The following is a 20,229-nucleotide window of genomic DNA, read 5'->3' on the forward strand; positions in this document are numbered from 1 at the left end:
ATTAGATAATTTTGACACCTTTGGCGTATAACTGGTTGCCTACAATAGTTGTCAAAAAAATAATGTTAAATTGGCAAGTGGCATAAAAACATGACACCTTCGCTTAAAATATCGCAAAAAATAATTGATGTAAGTTTTACTTTAAATTAAATAATCAAAATACGGCTTTGTGGGTTATTTTTACCCGGTTTATCGACCCCTGAGCCAAATAATCGATTAGCATATGTTCCTAACCTTATTTTCAGAAACTTTCAAACTGCAGTCACGAATTTTTGGGAAAACTCTACGGCATCGTTACAAAAAACACTTTTATAGTTTTGGGATTACAAGTCGAGCTTGTGGACGGATCCGCAAATGCTTTAATTAATTCTCTACCGGCTGAAATTTACCTTTGTGGAGTTCTTCAATCTGGGAGTGGAATTTTTGATGAACAATTAATTAAAAACAGTCTGGCTGAAGTCTACGTCACCGACAATCCCGTTTTTATCTATTATAACTCAACTACTAATAAAATCACCTCAAGTTTTTACATAAACGATCAACTGGAAACAATAAAGTTTACCACCATTTCTGAGCAAGAAATCTTGTCACAGTTCCTCTATTTGAGACTCAAAGCCAATGTGCCTTTAACATGCGAACTTGTCACAAATTCGCTTAAGGATTCTTTTACTAGTTTAAGGAAAAATGTAGCGTCAGGTGTTATGACCTTCGGATTTGGTAAAAATATTTATTTAGCGGGGACGGACAGTGATGGGGTCGTTGGGGTAACACAGAATGTCTCTATTGGGGAGCTTTTTGAAACAAATGAACCCAGTGAAGGGGGTGCTAGGAAGAAAAAGGTGCAAAATTATGAAGTCGACGTTATGGGGGTGGATATGCTGAAAACCATGACAAAAGAGAATGGGTTTATGGACCGCGAACATGCTCCCTTGTGTGTCTTGGATAAGAGTAAGTGGAAAATGGGGACATGTTGGGGATTTTTACTACGTTATAGTCGCAGTGCTATTACCATATAATAATAATTTCTTCAAAAACATGTTCTTGTGATTTTTTTCATTTTGTGATAAACATATTTTGTTGGTAAAAATTTCATGATTAGTCTAATAGTAAGTTTAAATAGTTTAATTTAAAACGGTGAAGGCTTATTTGACAGTGGTAGCATTGTCAACTGACAAGCCAAAACAAAATTTCAACCTTTTTGTGCATTTTTTGCTTAAATTAATTAATTGAGGTTTCAGAACAGTGCAAAACCATGACCATCATGGTGTCCATCGACTCCTTATCAATGGTAAATCGTCAAACAAAAATCGCAAATCTTTATGAGATTTTAGTCGAGAGTGCTGTGAGAAATTTACGGCTTTTGGAAAGCAGTATTTTGTATAAATTACAAAACGAAGATGAGAAAATTACACCACCGGAAGTTTATCATTTTTATCCCGACGACTGTGGCCACTTCGTCACAAAAATCTACCTTAAAGGCGACAGCGAGGATGTTTTATGTAATTGTCACAAAAACAATTATTTTGCCACTATTTTTTTAGTATAAATCGGTTAATAAGACTTATTTTAGTATCAGTTCGAGAAAGACTTCATAATGAGCTTTTACTGAGCGGCAGTAGACCGATGTTCAGACGTGCCAATAGTTTCGCTTTTAAAACGAAAAACCCTGGCAACGAACCACTTATCAACCCTCATCTGGGTCTCAGACCGACTGATAACGGTTAGTAGTTTCTAATTTACTTCATAATTATTCAAAGTGAGTTTCTTAGGGGGCAAAGTGGCGTTAGTTAAGGGCAGATATGCGTATTATCACTATTGTCAAAACAAAATGGACGACAACGGCTGGGGTTGCGCTTACAGATCCCTGCAAACACTGGCATCCTGGTTCAAACTTCAGGGATTCACCGATAAAGAAGTTCCGACTTTTAAAGATATACAAAAGTGTCTAGTAGATGTCGGTGATAAGCCATCGAGTTTCATAGGGTCCAAACAGTGGATCGGCTCGACTGAAGTTAATTACATTTTAAATACACTCCTAGGAGTGACTTGTAAAATTTTATACGTGAGTTCGGGAGAGGAAATGGGGAGTAAAGGACCGGAACTGTTGAGTCACTTCGAAAATCATGGATCACCGGTTATGATTGGTTGGTTGGTGGTCGGTGGGGTGAGGTAAGGTTTTGATTTTATTTTTTCAGGAGGGGGAGTTCTAGCGCATACTATACTGGGGGTGGATTATAATTCACAAAGTGGCAATTTGAGGTTTTTAATACTTGATCCGCATTATACAGGAAGTGAGGATTTATATATGATACAGAATAAGGGGTGGTGTGGATGGAAAAGTGTGGATTTTTGGGACAAAACAGCGTATTATAATATGTGTTTACCACAGGTCCCCAAAGGCATTTAAAAATAATTATAATTCTTTCTTAATTTACGGTCAAATAAAGGATGTTTTGCACAATTAAAACAAAAAGTGATTTTATTAATTGGAAAAATTACAAACGTTGATGGATAAAAACAAATTATTGCACAGCCTATCAACTAAATACTTATTTACAGTTAAGGCACAGTCAAATTTTGTGAATGAAAATCGTGCTTTTTAATTACAATTAAAACGACTCAACCTCTTAGTAAATTGTAAGCTGCACCTAGTGCCCAACTGATCTCATGACCGTCAATTTTTTTGAATAACTGAAAAAAAAGGCAATAATTTGAGAAAATAAATCACGTGACAACTCACATATATCTTTGTATCCCTCCTTAATCCAAATCCTTTCTCCAATAAAACCCAAATGAATGTAAGGTCAAGGCACATGAAAGGTTGGTCAGCGTTTGGATCAGCACATGCTAAAACAAAAGACAATCACTTTGAATATGTCAATTATGATGACTTACATTTTTCGGCGGCAGTTTTAAATCCTTGAACGTCAATACTTCCCCCTGTTGCTTCATCGATTAGGCCAACTTCTGTCGCCCTATCAAAATAATAACTGAAGGCGAAAATAATTTTTGTGGGGAGCTCCTCAGGTGGGGTTGCTTTAGACATAACATAATCGATTATAATTTGTGAACACGTTGCGAAATCGACAACGGGGATTTCTTGTCCAACCCGGTATGTCGCGTCTTTCGCTTTACTAATAGGGTAGTTGTCTTTGGGACCACTGACGTAGTAATCGGTGCCCCCGTAATGAAATTTGCGGCTTTGAATAATATGATTGATGCAGTCCGAAGTTACGTTAATTTGATTGGACTGATCAAATGTAATCACTTCTTTCCGAGCTGCCATTAAACCCAAACCTAGGTAACTGTGGGTGTACACAGGGATGAAACCTCGTGGGGAGATGGCTTGATGGATGTATTGTTTTTGTGAAAGACTGGCAGGAGTCAGGGCTGAGAAAGTTACTTGAGTGGAGCCCCCTCCCAGATCGAGGGCCGCCACGGTCTTCGCAGGGTTACCATGCAAACGCTCTGCAAAATACAATTATCAGCTAGGTGGCGCCACTTATGGTCACTTCACCTAGGAGGAAGTTAACAGTGAACCAGGAGAAAATCCCTTCATCTGTCCCGTCCATAATCTCCACACTGTCTTCATTTGTCAAAAATGGCGTCTTTTTGAATAATTCTCGTACCGAGTTGAGCAAATTTTCGGCTTTTTTTGGGGGGAGAAGCCTTAGGCCTGCTGTAGCTTTAAGAATGAGGGGAGTTTTATTCCAGTATTCTTTTGGAATTTCGTTTTTGGCTTCCTCTAATAAGTTGGCAATGGTTTCGGCTCCTTTTTTGGGGTTGTCGGCGAACGACGATAAACCGGGTTTGGTGTACTTGAATAATTCCTTATCTAAGACTAAATGGCCCCCTGCAAGATTTGCGATTAAAGCAGTGCTAATTTTGTTAATTTTCAAGTACCAAAGTAGGATTCGTGGAACGTGAAAGCTAAAACTCTGGATCCTGTGCTACCAGCGTCTATCACAACGGCGTGTACCGGCTTATGGTACCCCAATTTTTTGGCGAGGTTATCTACAGCCCTGTGTCCCAAATGCCATGGAATGTTGTCAATATAAAGCACTAGAAATGCGTAATTTGTCCGTTTCAAGTGATTTTGGATACTTACAGATAAACAATGTCAGGACTGTCCCACTGATGATGAGGCAAAAAAACGACTTGTGTATACTCGACGGCTGAATTTCCTTCCGCTTTTTGTTGGGTGCCGGCCGCCCATTTTGGTCTTTATGCTGAAAAAAACAAATTTGTGAAACTATCAAATGTGGGGTTAGGTTTTGGGAAAATCGTCAAACGTACATTTTGGGGTAGCATACCCATTTTTGTGTTTGTTTCGGTACATGAGGGTCCGAATGAGAATTGAATTATAAATTTTCATTAACTTCCGCGTGACGTTTTATGTTTGGGATTATTTTTACGGCAGGACACGAGTCCAAATCAGTTATTAATAGCCTGAAGGTTTAAGCTCTTACCTTTCGTCGACGCAATTCGTTGTTAGTCATGTTTGAACGATGGTTTAATAGGAGAAATAAAAATATATAGGCCGGCGAAAATTTTACACGATTGCCTTAATTATTGATTGGCATGGAATTCTGAAAAGAGTGATGTGTCTGCGCACTTTGACTTACAGAAATTGACTAAATAAATGTAATTAAACCAGCAGAAGTTGCACTATCATGTCCTTCACATATTTATCTTTAAAACTACTCATTTTCAAACGATTTGTTGATAAGGTTGCCAAAAATAAGTAACCTCAAAACAGCCATTACTTGCATTTTCATACCTTTGATAAGAATTTTCTGCAATATCTAGACCATTTTCCTAACAGGGAATTCCACTTAAAACGATAAAAAATGCGTCTTCTTATCATTGTGACAATAAAAGCAGATGTCATTTTTTTAGAAATTTATTACTTAAAAATAAAAAATAAAATTACATATCTTCAGTATCTGAATCAGAATCGGCCTCCATTGCTTGTTTTGCAGCCTTTTCCGCCTCAAGAAACACATTTTCAGGCACTTTTTCATGTCTTCCACCACTCTCTTCACACATCCATGACAACTCTAGCTCAAAATTCTTATCTTTGAGCTCATCATGTACTAAGTAAATTCTGAAACAAACTGTAACTCAACCACTCTCAATAACAACCAAGCTTACATTTTTGCCGCCTCCTTAACCAACTCTCTACAGGTCATCCCTGACAATTTCAATTTCTCAATTTCGGTTTTTGCTGATTGTTTCGCCTTGCCAATAGCGCATCCGTGGTAACCCTAATAATCACAAATTAACACAAAATTCACTTTACAATGGGGCACACCTACATAACTGACTCCTGAGGGGTCTATTGTGTACATAGTGGGACCCTCTTCTCCACAACTCGCCAAAATCACGCTACAACCATAAGGCCGGACAGCACTATACAAAGTGTAAGCATGCATATACATGCTGACTCTATCGTTGAGATAATTAAGGGGGATACTGACCCCATACTGGGATCTGTAATTGGCGGCTTCGCGGCGTGCGATGTCCACGATTTGTCTTGCGTCGGCAATAAGGCCGGAGAAGGCCTAAAAGGGGCACATTTAGTCAAAATTTTGGTTTTAAGAGGGTGCTATAAGTACCATCCCAACATGTCTATCGACGTTGAAAATTCGTTTATTGGTGCCTGGTTCATGCAATTTAGACATGACCAATTTCTCGGCTGCTAAGACAACTCCGTCTTTGCCCCTCAGACCGATAACGGTGCCGCTATTTTCCACAGCTTTCATTGCATACTCCACTTGGAAAACTCGACCATCGGGAGAAAATTGAGACGCCGATAAATCATACTAAAATGTGCTATTAAATAAAGAACATTAAATTTTAAAAAATACTCACGCCTGTGCCTATTGAACTCATTGTTTTTATTAATGTTTGAAAATTTCGGCGTGATTTGCAATTTGCGGTTCGACAAGTCAACAAATGACACTTTTGACAGTTGTCAAACGATCAGCGCCCTCTGCAATGTCTGGCAGAATGATTAAAAAACAGGGCCGTAACGACCACGTTTCGGGAAACAACACCATGACTGGTTAAATTATTTATATTGTATAAATAAATTACACTTAACATTTGTACTTTGATTCGAGTTGAGAATTGTTCTTTCACGGGTCGGTTATCTGCCTATCTAATTTTTACAAATCAAATGAGAAATAAAATCGGGCAATTTTGGTGCGGAATTACAAAATTATAAAAAATATAAAGTAAAATAATTTTTTCAAAGTACGGTCAGGAATTGAATAAATCAACTTCCGGGGTAATGAAACGAAGCTGATTTATCTAAACCTATCACTTATAAAAATACAAAAATATTTTGGCGACATTCACAACCCTTAAAGCTATTTGCATGAAGTGATTGGAAAGTTCGTTTTTTACCATTCAAGCCAAACAGTCGGTTTGAATGGTAAATTATTAATATTGACATGAGTTAATCACAGCCTTTTCGCTTTAAAATACATCAAACTAAAAAACAAAATAAATTAGATAATACTGTACAATAAGAAATGTTACAAGAGGTTTAAAATAAAAAATAAATAAAAAAACAAGTGAAGGGGTGATACAGTACAAATTACATAACGGATCAAGTAGGTTAATTAATAAAATAAGAGAAAAATAAAAATCCATTCTCAGTCTAAACCATATTTTTTTATCTAAAACATACAATCTTCTCCAGATTAAGCGTCTTCTTCACTCTTCTTCAGCACAATAGGTTTAGTTATTACAAACAAAATAAACATTTCGATTACATAATGAAATTCAGATGTTTTTTACTAGTTTTACCTAACACTAAGTATAATATTTTTTTTGAAATAGGTACATGCATGACATGTATGGTACAACATTACGAATGCGGACTAAAAAAAAATTTAATGTCGAGAACGATGAGATTCGTCTCGACGATCTCTTTCACGTTCACGCTCACTCTCACGACGTCCCGACTCTCTTTCGCGATACCTGTCTTCGTAATAACGGGATTTCGATGTTGGCTCTCCCGAAGGATCCACAGCGTCAGGCGGCGACTTGTTCCTAGACCGGGACACACGGGAGCTGTAAAAGAAATTCAAATTTATAAATGAATAAATTAATAAAGCATACCACTTACGCATCATCTGCTTCTCTGTCTCTGTATTCGCGTTCCCGTTCCCGGTCTCCTCTACTCCGGGATCTATCCCGTTCCCGCTCCCTGTAACTATCTGCATAATATCTATCTCTATCGCGATCTCGGTCTCTATCTCTGTCCCTCTCGCGGCTTCTTTCGCGATATCTCGAAGATGACCGTTCCCTACGGCCTCTCCTGTGTGCTCTATCTCTTGATCTTGACCTATCTCTTCTACCCGAACTGTAACTCTTATCCTCCACACCTCGTAGAGTATCCTGTAACGAGCTAATCAAAATCTTACACCTGTCATCATTCGCGACTTTCGATTGTTTTATAAGAGAGATAGCCGTAACCAAAGTCTCTATTGCGCTTGCATATTCGCCGGCGGCAGCATCCGAAACCGCTCGGGCGATGGCTGACGACGAAACCGTCCGGTTTCTTGCCATAATATCCTCAAATTCTTGTTCACTTAATGGAGGCATGTCATTGCGGTGATCCGGAGGCGGGCCCCCATACGGCGGCTGCGGCATGCTTGTAGGCGGCCCATAGCCATGAGGTGGACCGTGCGGTGGAACACTATTAGGCCCCATCGGGTGACCATGTGGAGGTCCATGAGGCGGGCCTTGGGGTGGCCCTTGCGGAGGCATAGGTCCTGCCTGCATTGGATGCTGCATCTGAGGTGGAGGACCACCTTGCTGGAAAAAGGCAGGATTTACGTGAGGTGCCGGAGGCCCCTGTGGTGGTCCTTGTGGCGGAGGACCTCCCATCGGAGGCGGCCCTCGCGGACCCATATTGGGGCCCTGCATATGAGGTGGGCCCTGCGGGAAGCCTTGCTGCATCGGGGGGCGGCTCCAATCAGGACGCATGGGTCCCGGAGGTGGGCCTTGGTTGGGCATCCCGCGCGGCGGCATCTGGCCCTGTGGAGGGCCCTGGAACTAAACAAAAAATTACATCTGATTTAGTCATCTCAGAAAGATTACCATAGGTGGACGTGGAGGACCTTGTGGAGGCGGTCCAGGCCGCATCGGTCCCATATTTGGGCCAGGTCCATTGGGTCTGGGACCGTTCCATTGCGGCTGTCCTTGGAATCGTGGCGGCTGTCCTTGGTTCATTTGCGGAGGGCCGTTGTAGCCAACGGGGCCTTGCATTCGTGGGACGCCTGGACCTGGCATGCCCGGTGGCATGGGGCCTCGCATTTGATTGTTCATGGGCATTCTACCACCGTAATTTTGGTGAGGACCTGGAGGAATGGAATTGTTAGCATGGCCAGGATGTTGGTTGCGATTACTGGAATTATTTGTAGGAGAAGGTCGGGTTTTGGACTGACTTTCGAAATTGCTGAGGGCTTGTTTGGTTGGGAGTGTGACAACGGGATTTTGGCCATTGATCTCCTTCTTGGGAAGGTGGTCCATGCAAAGTCTCATGCTGGTTTCAGAACCCAAAGAAATGACACAGAAGCCCTTAGATTGGCCATTGGCTCTATGTTCAAAAAATTTAACTTCGTGGAAGTCATTGACACCAATGTCGTGAACTGCATTTGCGATATCTTGATCAGTGGTCCACTAAAAGACAAGTTTTAAATGCAAAATAAACAAAGAACTTTTTTATACACACCCAAGTCAAATTCCCGACATACAATTGGTGCCTTCGCCCCACATTTGGAGTGATATTGTTGCCTTGAGTCGAATAAGTGTTTCCATTAGTCTCTTCCGTGGTAGCTGTAGTAGCGGGCTGATGGTTAGTTTCCGTCGTTTCCGTACTATTGGTGGCTGCGGGAGCGGCGATTACATCGTCGTAGAGATCTACGTTTTCACTACCAAAGTCGTCCTAACACAAAAAACATCATTTTCACCTGATTTTTGCGACAATGGCCAACAACAGAACCGGCAACAATCACTCCCAACTACAGCGATTACAGTCGGTATGATACCGAAACAAGAGCGGAATTTGATCGAATAGGGCACAAGGTCCCCACAAGAGGCCTTTTTATTTAATTAAGGGACTTACCTGGGCAAAATCTTGATCAATGTCGTCCGCGTATAAATCAATGTCGTTGTCCGCCATCTTTGAGGACGCGGAACAACAGCACAAGAACAAACAAGTATGGCGGAGAAGGCTGAGCTTTCGGTCGAAATTAAGCTCACGAAAGTTCGCGCGGACGAAAATAATTATTTATTAAAATTTGTTAAGCGTAGTTGTAGATCTTTATCTATGAAAGAATATTGTTTTGGGCAACTTGTGTTATTTATTTTATGTTAACATTTCAAAATTAAGAAAACAACTAAAAAATAACAAAATGAAATTTCGAAATATCTCTAAAAATGGGTTGGCACGCAGGCGCTTCACTTGTGACGTTGTAGTTTGACAGTGTGGTTCGTGACTCGTTTCTTCTGTTTACTTTCGTCACTTTCATTGAGATTTTTGGTAAAAATTTGTGAATTTTAAACACAAAGACAATGTAGTTGTCCCTTGGATAAAGTCTCGTGTTATAAACGAATCAAAAGGCTTTTTAAAGTCATGGATCATCTCGCCCAGGATTTGAGTGTGGCTCTAGAAGAATCTGAAAGTTGTGGTCCCATAACTTTCGCTCACGAAACCCCCGGAAAATGGGGCATGAGACGTCGCACTCGCTCTGCGGGGAACTTACGTAAACGGTTCTCCAGTAAAAAGGTGTCAAATAACAATTCTGTAATTACAGTAGTTTACATGAACAATTCCCCCGATAATCAAGCTGAAGATAGTTCTAGTAGCAATTCAGAGACTCGAACTGAGAAGACTTCAAGTAGTTTCGAATGGCGGTTAAAACACGCATTACAGAGTTATATCAGGTATAGTAGACGGTGCAAACTGGGGGTGAACCACAGTTTGGAGAGCGATTCAGTGAATGAAAATTCGCCTGCGAGGCCAAATTTACGACGAAAACGCAAGCTGAAACGAATGAGCATTGACGAAGCGCCGGTGCCTCCATGTGGTAAACGCAAGCGCCCCCAGAGATTCGACATCGTTGAAAATGGACGCTCTTTGAGGCACCCAACCCGAATCCGCCCTTTGCACCAAACTGTCGTTGACAAAATCGAGAAAATGTTCCAAAATTCGTCAAACCTCGACGACGTAAGCAGCCCCAATTCCTCACACTTGCCCTAAATAAAATTAAATTTCCTTAGACCAATACTATGGAGACCCAAAGCATTGACGACTGTGACTTCACCAGTGAAAGCAGCATTAGTTGGAGCGGGGGCGAAGGCCACGATGGTGATGACGAACTTACAGATTGGGCCCCCACAATGGACAACACTTCATCTATGGAGCAACCCTTCAATGAGGCCGATCCACGTGAAATCCGTGCCGGTAACCTGTCCCCCTTCCACCTTCAGTTAGGGTTGTTTAAACAGCCCCCTTTAGGTTGCAGGAGGTTAGGCGACGAAAGGCCGGGCTTTAGTATCAGCACAGGCGCCAATGAACGTGTCGCTAAGTTCCTCCAAGACAGCACCAAATCCGAATTGAGAGTCTTAGGAGGTGAGCGCGAGAAATTGGGACAGTTGGCAGCACTCTACTCGCTGGATTTGTGGTTTGAGAGCCCCACGTCTTCATTATTGAGGAAGACAAACAAGACTCCGTGTATGCAACCCCCACAGAAGCACCACAACGGCATGAGCGCCGGTCATAAGAGGATTCGGACGCATGGGAGATTTGTAGGGGTGGAGTAGTGCCTTTGAGGCTTGATGTGACCCCACTTTTGTTAGGATAATTTTAATTTTGTTGTCGCTTTTTATTAGGGAAATTCAAGTAATTGTAAGTAATGTGGGGTTGTATCACAATATCGGAATTTGTGTGCGTTTTTTATCATTCCATATCAGTAGGTTCAGAAAAACTCCACAAATTTCGGCATTTAATTTTAATTAGAAGCTCAATTTCGACATGTTAAATTAGTACAAAATATATTAAGTAATAATGGTTGTACAGTATTTATTTTTACTGTAGTAATTGTTGTATAGGATTTAAAAAAGTTACATATTTGTCGCCTTAATTTGAGGATTGAAATAAAATTCGATAATTTTAATAGCAGTTTTATTATTTTTTTACAACCAGTAAAAAACAATGCTGTTTTATAAAATTACGTAAAATCGTTTCATAGATAATCAAATTAAAATTGTCCGTTCGTTTCATAGATAATCAAATTAAAATTGTCCGTAATTGACGCAAAATCAGCAAAAAAACTTATCATTAAGTATATTTTTGTTAAAAACGGTACCGTTTCATAACATAAATACTTGAGATTTTTTAATTAAATAAGTAATTTAACGGTAATTAGTGAAAGTGAATACAATCGTTACCACTTGAAGGCAATAAAATGAAAATGGACAATAAGCGGCCAGAAATTTCAATAAAATTAAAATTTGAACAAGACCTCAGTTAAGATGCGTCAAAATAAAAAGACCAAAATATAACTTTCCTCAAACCACAAATTATCTATCTTAAATAACAATTAGAAAACGTGCATTTATTTTGCGATAATAAACCCATCCTCTCGATCTATACATGTAGAATATTATAATTACGTACTAACAGGTACTTAATGCAAATGTTTGTAACGAGATATGAATATTCGAGCTCAGAATACGAGAAAGATACCGGAAATGGCTCAAACGTTCTTGAAAGTGGTCCCTGATCACATAAGTAGGTCATCATGCTAGGGGCAGCGAGAAGCGTGAACCATTCAAATCAGCGTTGAGCGTTGATTTCAGCGAAAATAGGTAATTTTTCTCTTAGTTAAAAATATCTTATTCAATCTCAAAATAAAAGTATTGATGATTAAATTAATTTTGATTGTTTATGCTTACGTAGTAGAAACCTTATACTCGTATTATTGGCCATTTCATTTATAAGAACAAACATAATAAATACAATTTCTACTAAGTATAAGAAACTTTAATTTTTCTTCTTCCCCTGAGTTCTTTAGATATTTACAATATGCAACTACTTCGATTTTTGTATAATTTTAAATACATAAAATGAAAATTTATTTTTTATCACATTTGTAAGCCCAAAGTTTGGGAGCAAGTACGTTTCAATCAAAACTTCCGCACTTTGTAGTTCAAAATAGAATCTTGAAATTTCACAGTAAATTGAGAAAGTAAGTCAAAATTCCGTGTTGAAAACAACATATTCTCAAATTTACACATGGAGATAATGTTTCAATTTGAAATTTAATGTTACCAGTACACCAGTTCAAGAATTACAATTATTATTATTACTTTGAACATCACAAAATTCCAAATAAGAATGGCGAGGTTTAACAGAAAAAAAAGTTACAGATTTTCGTACTGAAAGTCAAATTCAAATGTTTTTGTTTTTTTCTTTTTCAACTTGTATTGTATTTTTGGGCGGTAAAAGTCATGTAAGTGCATCCATCCAGCTGAGATCAAAAAAAAACAACACTATCTTCGAGTACGAAAAAGTGGATATAAAGTTCGAAAAGACGAGTATGAAATGACAAAGAAAAGTCACCACAAACAAAAGTTTCCTGAACTGAATTTAAAACTGATAAACTTAAAAAAAGACATTTGCAGTTTTCTATACCTTCATTGAAGGTTTCCATCTCCTCAACCATTAAAAGTATTCAAGTTTAAAACAGATTTTTGAAAAAAAATATAAAAAGAAAGGGTGATTTTCATTCAATTTTCCGTTAACAAAGTAAACATTTTTTTTTAATTTTTTTATGAATCCATCATTTACCACATTGAATTATAAGTAGGTATACAGGATGTTCCGTCCAAGTGGCCCCAGCCAATAACACCTAAACTTATTTTTTTTTTCTAAAACTAAATTTTCTAATAATACTATTCATTCCTGGCTTTCTTAGAACAATAATAATTGGAATGAAAAATACGGTAAACAACTATTTATTACATTTTACTTTACATAATGCACTCAAAAAACAATTTAAATTTTAGAATTTTATTAGCAAATTTTGCAACGTAGGCGGATTTTACTTGTCAAGGTATTCATGCAAAAAGCAATATGCTTGGATACCGTTCAATTGTTATTTTGACAAAGCCTAATTTGTCAATAAATCGTACTGAGATTTTTAATAATGGATGATAATAATTACAACGAATTAGTAAAGCGGAAGCTGAAAGACAGTACAGAGAAAAATACCCAATTAGAGTTCACCCAAATCGTTGGATATTTAGTCGAATTGAAAAACAACTGAGACAAACAGGTTCGCTTCTTAAAACTAAAAAACTTGTGGTTCTTAGTGAAGAACAAGAAAATAAAAATCTGAATGTTCTGTTATCAGTCGAAGAAAATCCTAGAGTTTTCATAAGAGAACTCGCTCATCAACCGACAAATTAGATAGATTTGTCAAACCAACAATTAAACTGTTTCCAAGCATTTTTTTTATTCATACCTTTCTTTTAAAATTAAAAATCAAGCTAAGCTAAAATTCTAAGATTTAAGATGTCTTCTGATTGCATTGTGTTACGCAAAATGTAATAAATAGTGGTTTACCGTATTTTTCATGCCAATTATTATTGTTTCGAGGAAAAAAAACATTGGTGGTCTATTTAAAAAACTAAATTTGGTAGCATTTGCGGCAACACCGGATGTGCTAAAAAAATTGATACATTTATTAAGAAAGCCAAGAATTAATATTAGTACTTAAATATTTACTTTTTGAAAAAAAGAAGTAAGTTTAGGTGTTATCAGCCGGGGCGACTTGGACCGAATACCCTGTATACCTACTTACAATTTTTTACGAAAAAATTGCTAATAATTGTCATATAATTAAATAGGTGTAGAAAAACCTTATTACACAACATTCCAAATATTGAAATTCGCAGGTTTGTGTATTTGCTATTATAAAAGAAACTTCAAACTACGAGGTTTGAACTTGGAGAATTGGAAAAGTTTATCGAATAGACAGGATAGAATTCCAAAGAAAATAAAAGAATAAATTTTGTGTGCAGTAATGAACAAATTTGCTTGCGTTGGTTCTATATTTTTAGTGAACAGTTCCAAATAGAAATTTTTGCCCCTTACTAAGAGCCGGGAGGATCTCAGAAGTATTTCTGTGACGATAAAGCTGGTTTCCAGATTTAAAATCTGGATGAAAAAACTCCACTCCAAGCATGGCGTAAGTAAGCCCTCTCCCCCGTGTCCAGGATGCGACCCTCTTATCTACCGAACTCGCGTCATTCGCGTCATCCTCCGGCGGCCTATCATCTTTTCGTCCTCGTCCGGGCTCGGAAAATCCTCGATTTCGTCTCTGTACGTCACGGCGCACTCGTTCTGAGCAAAATCAAGCAGCTTGAAACAGCTGACGGCAGTTCTGTTCCTGCAGTCGGTCGAGCCTTTCCCATCCTAGTCGTGGCCGTCTCATCGCACAACAATGACAATACATCGAATTTAGCAATAACAATAATTTTAAATGCAATGTGCGTCGCGACGTAGCCGCCGCTGCCGCCTTCGCCGGTTCAGTGTCGCATTCTCGTCTCTTCAACTCGATGGCCGCCGAAAGGGAGCGGAAGACGGCGGTCCGTGTCGGCTTCTACGACATCGAGAGGACCATCGGCAAGGGCAACTTCGCCGTCGTCAAGTTGGCCAAGCATCGCATCACCAAGACGGAGGTGAGTGGCGACGGCGTCGCGACGCTACCGGTAGTTGCTAGGCACGTGCCGGATCTCTGCATTCGCTCTTCACGTGCACAGAAAAATCACCAGGTTAATTGTCCAGCTGCAGAAGGCACGACATGCGTCAAACATGACGTCAATCTGCTATATAAGGTCGTTAAGAGCTTGTGTTAGATGCCGGATGAACGATAATAATAATAACACTCGCTATTGTACCCGGTGGTCAACAAACTCAGATAAAAAGCCGCCACATCTCTTAATTAGGCAGTTTTTCGACACTGCGATTTTTTTAGACCTCTTCACCAGCGACGCTCTTGACGCAAATGTGACGTCAAGTAAGGTCCGATTTTATTTCACTTCGAATTACGATGCAAAAATCGATACGGCGCGTCACTTACTAGCTGGCTGTAAAATACATTTAAATTTTGACATTTATTGTCGTGGCCAACTAATCCGGATCTCTGCGGTGGACTTTGATTGAAAAAATCGGTGAATGGGAAAATTGCTCCCGGAATTCCGCAGAGGTGCCATAAGGATCTAATTTTTTCCAAGATTCCATCAACCTACTTACGTCAATAAATTCATGTTATGTCATCCTGTATTGCAAAAATTCCGTTAAAATAACATACATGTATCTGAAACGCATAACCGTTTAACCTTTAGTTCAAAATTGTTTTATTTTTCAATTGTTTATTTTAAAACATTCAGACGTTCCGGCATTTTCCGAAGTATTTGTTCCAACTGACAGGCGATTAAAAGAACATGAGAAATACAGGATTTTTCATTGGCCAAGTTTAGTTACAAGGGTGTCAATTTTGTGTGTTCTTGGGAGTATCGTCGGTCCGCCATTTTGAAAAATGCAACTTTTTGACTATTTGTACCACTTCGTATACCTACTAGGGTAACCACATACAAATCAATGACACCTTAATAGCCAATTTTTTTGAAAATTTAAAGCAAAAAATTAATTTTTCAATGTTAGACATCAATGATACAAGTTCAAGACAGTTGTGTAGCTATAAAATACGAGTAGTTTAGGGGTCATAAACACTTAAAATAAATATATTTCTACTTCTAGTATCCTCAATAAATAGAAGAACATCTGCATATACTTTTTATATTCCTATAGATTTTTTTGCTTTTTTGGCTTAAACTATTCTGGGGTGAAAAAATGTTGCTTGTTTCTCTGTAGGTAAATATAACTTACCCTTCCTATTTTACATTATTAAAGAAACACAAAATAATTTTCTCTTATCCCGATTCTGTTTTTAACAAATATTGTATCTCCAGGACGATAAAAATATGATTTCTCAGACATATTTACATCATCCAACGATTAATAAATTAATTATTATTGACTTAATTACATCCACTGGGAAACATCTGAGAAACGAATAAACTTTTTTAACTCATTCTTCTGGGGCAGTAAAAATATTTTCAAATCATTATCACTAAGGGAGAAAATTGCCTTTTACCCCCTCTTGTGACAAAAACAACTTTTAGGAATACATTACACCATAAACCTAAGTATCAGGACTTGAATTACAGTTTTATTCACAATAAGGAAGGAAAATTGCTATGATCCTTGTCATGTATAAAAAGATCACTACTGTACCAGTTGTATTTATGTATTTACTTACTGCCCTTGTGTTGTAAGTAAACATTGTCTCTTGTAAACTTCCGATAAGAACTTTTTCCGATTTTGAGTGCTTGGAAACCTTGCGTCAACCTCGATTCCGAGCTGAATTCTCAAGTACAAACATTGTTTTTACCGACCTTGATCTATAACGTCACATTTTCGATGGCACCAAATCACAACTGTCTATACTTTGATTGCACAATGAGTAATGCTGAAATTTCCTTGATTCGGTTAAGTTTAATCTTTTAATTAACTTAAAAATAATTCCTTTGTCTGATGTACCCTAGACAAAGCAATTACCTTGATAAACAGATTGATAAAGTTTTCAAAACAATCTAAATCAACGGTAATTAAATTTATATTTTTATCAATGACCTAATTTGCGTTATCACGTTCCAAAAATACCCGCCACCACTAGCAAATCAAAACCCTGGGTTAGGGTAGGCCATGCTTTACGTCATTCAGATGTCATTCGATCGCGGTCACTTCGATAATGTATTTTTTTTTGTTTCAGGTAGCTATAAAAATCATCGATAAGAGTCAATTGGACGCCGGAAATTTGCAAAAAGTGTACCGCGAGGTGGACATCATGAAGCGTCTGGACCACCCTCACATCATCAAACTGTACCAGGTGAGGAGTAAACGAACCCTGCAATCTAGATACCTAAGTTCGTTAACACCACCTTCAACTTGGCTGGCCCTGACGCCAGCACTGACGTCACACGCCGTCGCTTGGCAACTGCATTCGCCGTCGAGGTGCACGGCGTCGTTCCCACAGTCCCTATTTCTGATCGAGAAGGCTGGGGAAATATCGAACAGTTGAAACGCGCTGAGAAATTGATTCATATTAATGTTGAATTGTCCGAGATGAAGGTTCTTTTGTTTTTTTCTCACACATGATGCAATCAGGCAAGGATCTTATTTTTGCGAACACGCTGTACTTGAGTGACGCTGAAACCTCTGTTTTTAAGCTTGGTATTTGCAATTTAATTGTTTATTAACAATTTTCAATGAAAGTATTATTAAATTGTGGGAAATAAAACTGAAAACTTTAAGTAATGCTGTCACAAATCTCATTTCTGGAAAAACAATTAATTCAAGACGAAAGTTTTAAAGATTGTCCTATTCAATAATTACTTTTTCAGTGTTTAGGTCAAATTATAATGACAAGAGATCAAATATTTAGTGTCACAACCATTGTGTTTTATTGATTTTTTCCAAAAACAAACCCAAGTTAGGAAAATCAGAAAAAATTTTCCTTAAAAAAATTAAATTGTTTCTTTAAGGGAAACATATAACATATAACTAAAATTAAAATAGTTTGTTTTAAAAACATGATTAAAATTATAAAAAAAAATTATAAGAATGTTGTTTTGAAATATCAAGAACGCCATATAAAGGAGCTACTAAAATAAAAAGCTGTTCGAATAAAACACCTTCAACTGCAATTTGAAGTCGATAAAGTTTTAGTATGAACGAACATTTGAATAGAAGCGATTAAAATAGCAATTTTTTCATCCAGTTAAGAAATATTATATTTCCTCACAAGTCACATTTTTTCATTCGTGAAAAATGCTTCATTTCGGTTCCTTTCAAAAATAAATAAAATAAGGAAAACGAAGTTTTGTGTTTACTACTTTTTATCAAAACTGATAAAGAATATACCTGTATCTCGAGTTGAAACTATCATAAATACGCTTACATGCCAAAGAATTGACTCTTCAGTGGAACAACTTATTATTTTACAAAAGGTCAATTAACTGAAAATAAATTGAATTTCGAAATATAATTGGCAGCCCTGCATAAGGTCGCAAATCTGAGGTTTCCACAAAACAATAACTAACATCGAAAAACAAAAGCTTAAAATAATACAAAGTGTAAACAAGGATTTATAAATTTAATATTGCGCAAATGGCATTTTGTAAGTCTATATAAGTGTTTCATTCATTTATTTATAAAATACTATATTATCTCAAAATTCAAGAGTTCGAACAATGTCGAAAATATGATATGACGCAAAAAATTCAATTTAAACTAAATCAAAGTGCTAAAAACACGAGTGGAAGTAATATTAGGAGTGTCAATACAGAATTTAAATTGTGGAATTTTTCCCTGGATCTCATTAATAAATAAAAATATTGAAATTATATTACACCAATCTCATTAACAGGTTTTTAATTATAATAAACAAAAATAAAAAAAGGCACGTGTCAAATGGTTTTGAGTCGTTACACACGTTTGACTTACTTCAAAACTTCTGAAAAAGGGACAAAAGACTACAATGTTTTGCATCACGTGTGGGGATTCCCCATGTTATTCATTCATCAGTCATATGTAGGTAATTCATACACAAATCAAAACTAAACAAGAATATCCACTTAATTGACTTTTTGTCGAACTCAAGGTTTTCACTAATTCACTCCGACCTGTGGGAAATTTCGTATTCTGTAACAAAATCGTTAAGCTATAATCTAACAGTCGCCCGACTTCATCTCATATTTTATGCATTTATAAAAGACCAACAAGATTTCGCGGCAAAAGAGAACGTCTCCCGGGAAACTGCAAGAACAATAGTTCAAAAAAGATTTCAAAAATGGCCATTGATTAACTATCATCGGAAAACTTGTTTCACTCTGTATATGTTGTTTAGGGTTAGGTTATCCGAGTCAACCTGTACCGCAATTAATTTCTTGTTCTTCTCCCCCAGGTGATGGAAACGAAGAATATGATCTATCTCGTGTCGGAATACGCAAGCCAGGGTGAAATATTCGGTAAGTTTTGATCCTTCCACCCACGCTGCAACCTTGACGCTCTGACGTCATTGCGAGCGTCGGGGCGGGGGAGAGATCGACGCACAACATAGAACATCTCGAGCGTGGACCGCTTTTTTCCAGATTACATCGCGAGGTACGGTAGGATGACCGAGGACCAAGCCAGGACGAAATTCTGGCAGATCCTGTCGGCCGTCGAGTATTGCCACAACCGGAACATTGTGCATAGAGATTTAAAGGTATGGAATATGGATGCTCCCACGCGGGGCTGATCGATTGCTCATCCGCCCCGCGACTCGAAATTGTACTTTGAATTCGGTTCAAAATTCGCACGTTTGAACATTGAACGCTGGCGAGAGGATTCCGAGGAGGTGGAGCGGGTTTTGTTACACCTCAACCTACGTCAATGGATTTATATTTAATCCCGAAGCACATAATTAACCGCCAGTAAAAAAACGTCTTTGTGTTTTTTCCGACGTCATTAGTCAATTGTTGCTTTCTTGTTAGACTGACATCTTCAATAATTGTTTTTCTGCGAAATGAAATGTTTTAAGTAAATTCGCGCTACAGTGCGCTCAGAGCAGTTCTCATTCTACGAACAAATCGAATAAATATTTCATGCCCGTTTCGAATTTGTAAAAAAATGGAAAAGGGCCAAAAAAGCAGTGTGGAGAAAACTGGATTAGCCTGGTTTAGCGAATATGTAATTTCGACTAAATATTATGAAAAAAGCAATTAGTGTTCTGTCAAAACTCATAAGTCATAACAAAGAGTACATTTTTCTAAAACAATTTTTATACCGATGAGGTAGTAACTATCTGTAGAATAATTCTCTATTTTTACTTTTTAAAAACAATCCAAAATTATAAATACAATTATTATAATTCAGCTTATTCGTTACAGGACTTTCTTAACCTATATTTTTTTCAAATGATTAGCAACCTGAGCAATTTTAATTTAAACTAATCAATTATCAATAATTATTATGTTGATTAATTGATTAATACGTAACTGCGACAGATTTTAGTATTTTTCATAAAAAAAAATATA

The 20,229-nt window shown here is 37.7% G+C and overlaps 6 protein-coding genes across 9 annotated transcripts in view; 3 read left to right on the forward strand and 3 right to left on the reverse strand.

Moving 5' to 3' along the window:
- The first annotated feature begins 9 nt into the window (after window positions 1-9).
- On the forward strand, window positions 10-2,473 carry LOC123005970 (ufm1-specific protease 2). The gene is made up of 6 exons (XM_044400078.1): window positions 10-129; window positions 246-948; window positions 1,239-1,499; window positions 1,571-1,720; window positions 1,770-2,144; window positions 2,196-2,473. The coding sequence occupies exons 1-6, from the start codon at window positions 91-93 to the stop codon at window positions 2,405-2,407; spliced, it is 1,740 nt and encodes a 579-aa protein (XP_044256013.1). The 5' UTR covers window positions 10-90; the 3' UTR covers window positions 2,408-2,473.
- On the reverse strand, window positions 2,462-4,750 carry LOC123005971 (ectonucleoside triphosphate diphosphohydrolase 5). Of its 2 annotated transcripts, none has more exons than XM_044400079.1 (7): window positions 4,470-4,750; window positions 4,109-4,229; window positions 3,904-4,062; window positions 3,518-3,853; window positions 2,896-3,468; window positions 2,741-2,847; window positions 2,462-2,691 (listed from the first exon to the last, which is right to left on the reverse strand). In XM_044400079.1, exons 1-7 carry the CDS (start codon window positions 4,497-4,499, stop codon window positions 2,620-2,622), a joined length of 1,398 nt encoding a protein of 465 aa, XP_044256014.1. In that variant the 5' UTR covers window positions 4,500-4,750; the 3' UTR covers window positions 2,462-2,619. The 2 variants fall into 2 exon arrangements, with proteins under 2 accessions (XP_044256014.1, XP_044256015.1); XM_044400080.1 differs by lacking the exon at window positions 4,470-4,750 and adding an exon at window positions 4,297-4,454.
- A 137-nt stretch (window positions 4,751-4,887) lies between these two features.
- Window positions 4,888-6,020, reverse strand: LOC123005974 (proteasome subunit alpha type-3). Its single transcript, XM_044400085.1, has 5 exons — window positions 5,875-6,020; window positions 5,619-5,825; window positions 5,319-5,564; window positions 5,155-5,267; window positions 4,888-5,107 (listed from the first exon to the last, which is right to left on the reverse strand). Exons 1-5 carry the CDS (start codon window positions 5,893-5,895, stop codon window positions 4,930-4,932), a joined length of 765 nt encoding a protein of 254 aa, XP_044256020.1. The 5' UTR covers window positions 5,896-6,020; the 3' UTR covers window positions 4,888-4,929.
- A 642-nt stretch (window positions 6,021-6,662) lies between these two features.
- Window positions 6,663-9,644, reverse strand: LOC123005969 (cleavage and polyadenylation specificity factor subunit 6-like). Its single transcript, XM_044400077.1, has 5 exons — window positions 9,143-9,644; window positions 8,750-8,962; window positions 8,116-8,697; window positions 7,139-8,070; window positions 6,663-7,083 (listed from the first exon to the last, which is right to left on the reverse strand). The coding sequence occupies exons 1-5, from the start codon at window positions 9,197-9,199 to the stop codon at window positions 6,903-6,905; spliced, it is 1,965 nt and encodes a 654-aa protein (XP_044256012.1). The 5' UTR covers window positions 9,200-9,644; the 3' UTR covers window positions 6,663-6,902.
- On the forward strand, window positions 9,469-11,189 carry LOC123005972. Of its 2 annotated transcripts, XM_044400082.1 has the most exons (4): window positions 9,470-9,782; window positions 9,834-10,246; window positions 10,300-10,483; window positions 10,538-11,189. In XM_044400082.1, the coding sequence occupies exons 1-4, from the start codon at window positions 9,653-9,655 to the stop codon at window positions 10,840-10,842; spliced, it is 1,032 nt and encodes a 343-aa protein (XP_044256017.1). In that variant the 5' UTR covers window positions 9,470-9,652; the 3' UTR covers window positions 10,843-11,189. The 2 variants fall into 2 exon arrangements, with proteins under 2 accessions (XP_044256016.1, XP_044256017.1); XM_044400081.1 differs by having other exon boundaries at window positions 9,469-9,782; window positions 10,300-11,189.
- A 3,278-nt stretch (window positions 11,190-14,467) lies between these two features.
- The window catches only part of LOC123005395 (serine/threonine-protein kinase SIK2-like), a 10,594-nt gene continuing 4,832 nt past the window's right edge, over window positions 14,468-20,229 (forward strand). The window contains exons 1-4 of one of the 2 annotated variants that reach the window (XM_044399120.1): window positions 14,468-14,766; window positions 16,923-17,039; window positions 19,116-19,179; window positions 19,303-19,418. In XM_044399120.1, coding sequence (XP_044255055.1) covers window positions 14,644-14,766; window positions 16,923-17,039; window positions 19,116-19,179; window positions 19,303-19,418 — 420 coding nt within the window. In that variant the 5' untranslated portion in view covers window positions 14,468-14,643. The remainder of the gene's footprint in view (window positions 14,767-16,922; window positions 17,040-19,115; window positions 19,180-19,302; window positions 19,419-20,229) is intronic. The other variant, XM_044399121.1, reaches the window with a different exon arrangement.

Source organism: Tribolium madens, unplaced genomic scaffold, assembly GCF_015345945.1.
Source record: "Tribolium madens isolate multiple individuals breed KSU strain unplaced genomic scaffold, Tmad_KSU_1.1 Scaffold_20;HRSCAF=117;Tcas5.2_LG4, whole genome shotgun sequence".
NCBI classification, from domain to species: Eukaryota; Metazoa; Arthropoda; class Insecta; order Coleoptera; family Tenebrionidae; genus Tribolium; species Tribolium madens.